General features: G+C 29.8%; 1 protein-coding gene across 1 annotated transcript; it reads left to right on the forward strand.

Annotated features, from left to right (window-relative positions):
* The first annotated feature begins 211 nt into the window (after positions 1–211).
* LOC140672319 (uncharacterized) lies at positions 212–2,350 on the forward strand. Its single transcript, XM_072904368.1, has 2 exons — positions 212–1,724; positions 1,986–2,350. Exons 1-2 carry the CDS (start codon positions 212–214, stop codon positions 2,348–2,350), a joined length of 1,878 nt encoding a protein of 625 aa, XP_072760469.1.
* Positions 2,351–2,788: the final 438 nt, after the last annotated feature.

The raw sequence follows: 2,788 nt of genomic DNA on the forward strand, positions 1-2,788 counted from the left end.
TTCAAAATACAAGGACAAATTTATTATCAAATAAATACAACATTATATGCTATTTAAAATGAAAATCCAATTTATGGTCAACTTTTTATTATAGATCCTAATGAAGCAATAAATAATCGTCTTATTGAAAATTCAGATTTAGATTTTGAAATAACAAAATCTTGAACATCTAATGCGAGAATTGAATATATTTGCTCAATCTTATAAAATGATGGGTGAAGAATTAGAAAATCAACGACAATTAGAAATAGAATCTGGAGAAATATTACCAGAATTACAATTATCATTTACATTAAAACCAGGTATGGATCAATATAATGCTCGATATAACACTCAAAGAACTAATGAAGTTGCTGCTGTTTTTCGTACAACTGCTGATGGAGAAATTCCAGAATCATATGTAACAATACGTAACAGAGATACTAAAACTGTACAAAATGTTAGTAGTATGGATCCAAATGTTGAACCATGGATATATCCATTATTTTATCCATATGGAACTCAAGGATGGCATTGTAATTTAACAAAATTAAATAGTAATAAACGAATAACTAGAGGCCAGTATATTAAATATCGCATGGCTATTCGTGATGAATTTAACGTTTTTTTATTAGGTCGTCGTTTATTTCAACAGTGGCTTGTAAACAATTATGTGAAAATTGAAAAAGACAGAATAAAGTATTGTAAAGATCATCAAAAACAACTACGTACTGAAACATATCAAGGTTTAAAAGATTACATGCAAACTATGGCAAATAACTTAAATGGACGTATTGGAAAGATGGTTATACTTCCATCCACATTTATTGGATCACCGCGTAATATGTTACAAAATTATCAAGATGCAATGGCAATTGTTAGTAAATTTGGTAAACCAGATCTTTTTATTACAATGACTTGTAATCCAAAATGGCGCGAAATTGAAGAAAATCTTTTGCCTGGACAGCAAGCTTCTGATAGACCTGATATTTGTGCACGTGTTTTTAATCTTAAACAAGATTATTTAATTAATTTCATTGTTAAGCAAAAATTTTTTGGAGAAGTAGTAGCCTTTGTATATGTTATTGAATTTAAAAAACGTGGTTTGCCACATGTCCACATGTTAGTTACTTTAAAATACAATTTCAAAATAACAACTCCAGAAATCGTTGACAAATATATTTCTGCTGAAATTCCTAATCCTTGTGAAAATCAGGCTTTACATGACATAGTCATGAAACATATGATTCATGGACCTTGTGGTGATTGGTGTTTAGTAGATGAAAAATGTTCAAAAAATTATCCTAAATTGTATCATGAAGAAACCAGAATAGATGAAGATGCTTATCCTTATTATCGTCGACGAAATAGTGGCAAAAGTTTTGAACGTCCTGAAGGATATATAGTTGATAATCGTTATGTAGTTCCATATTGTCCTATTTTATCGATTATATTTAATTGTCATATTAATGTTGAAATTGTTTCAAGTATCAAATCAGTTAAATATTTGTATAAATATATTTATAAAGGACATGATGCTGCTGCTATTACAATTGAACCAATAACAGAAAATATAATTATAGATCATGATGAAATACGTAATTTTATAGAAGCTCGTTATGTTGGACCTGTAGAAGCAAGCTGGCGTATTCTTGAGAAAAAATTGCAAGATAAAAGTCATATTATAGTACGTTTACCCGTCCATCTTCCTAATCAACAAAATGTTATAATTGAAAATGAAGCAAGTGAAGAAATTATAACTTCTGCTTTAGATCAAGTTACTATGTTAATAGATTATTTTGCATTAAATTCTCGCGATGAAGAATCAAAACAATATTTGTATACAAAAATTCCACATTATTATACATTTAAAAAAGAAAAAATTAATGGTAAAAATATATCGCATTGGAGTAAACGCAAGAGTCATTATAATTGTATAGGACGAATGTATTCCGTTAGTCCAACACAAACTGAATTATACCATTTACGACTATTATTACTTACAGTAAAGGGAGTTACAAGTTTTGATAAGTTAAAAACTGTAAATGGAGAAGTTTGTCAAACATTTTCAGCGGCATGTCTAGCTTTAGGTTTGATTGAAGATGATGATGAATGGAAACGAGCTATGAACGAAGCTATTGGATGGATGATGCCAAAACAACTTCGTAGATTATTTGTACGTATATTATTACATTGTCAACCATTGTATCCTGAACAGCTTTGGGAAAATTTTAAAGTAACAATGTCGGAAGATTATGTACAACATTTTGGAATATTACAAGGACAAAAGAAAGCTTACGCGCAAATCAATGCTATGCTGTGTGCTGAAGGCAAAAGTTTTGCTGATTTTCCACAAATGGAACAATTGTAAGATAATAATGAAGAGAATGATTATGTAACACTTGAAGAAACTATGGAAATTGGTGTCAGACAATATAAACAATTAAATGACAAGCAAAAAGAAATAGTAGATCTTATATTAAATAGATTAGACGATAATAATCATGATAGTAATTGTTTTTATATCGACGGTCCAGCTAGTTCACATAAAACGTTTACATATACAACTATCTATCACTTAGCCAAAATTCGTAATAAACATGTATGTACAATGGCTTTTACGGGCATTGCAGCGACATTGTTGCTAGCAGGAAGAACGGTTCATAAAACATTTGGATTGCCAGTTCCATTATTTGCTGATTCATCATCTAGCATTAAAATTCAATCAAAGGAAGCTCAATATTTAAAAAAAATGGATATTTTTATTTGGGACGAAGCGCCAATGGCACCACGACATGCTCTAGAGATT

Source organism: Anoplolepis gracilipes, chromosome 13 (genome assembly GCF_047496725.1).
Source record: "Anoplolepis gracilipes chromosome 13, ASM4749672v1, whole genome shotgun sequence".
NCBI lineage: Eukaryota > Metazoa > Arthropoda > Insecta > Hymenoptera > Formicidae > Anoplolepis > Anoplolepis gracilipes.

Excerpts from the sequence above, each read along its gene's own strand:
- LOC140672319 (XM_072904368.1), top strand. The coding sequence starts at position 212 with ATGGGTGAAGAATTAGAAAATCAACGACAATTAGAAATAGAATCTGGA. Across the intron at positions 1,725-1,985 it reads TATAATTGAAAATGAAGCAA|TAAAGGGAGTTACAAGTTTT; the intron begins GTGAAGAAATTA and ends TATTACTTACAG.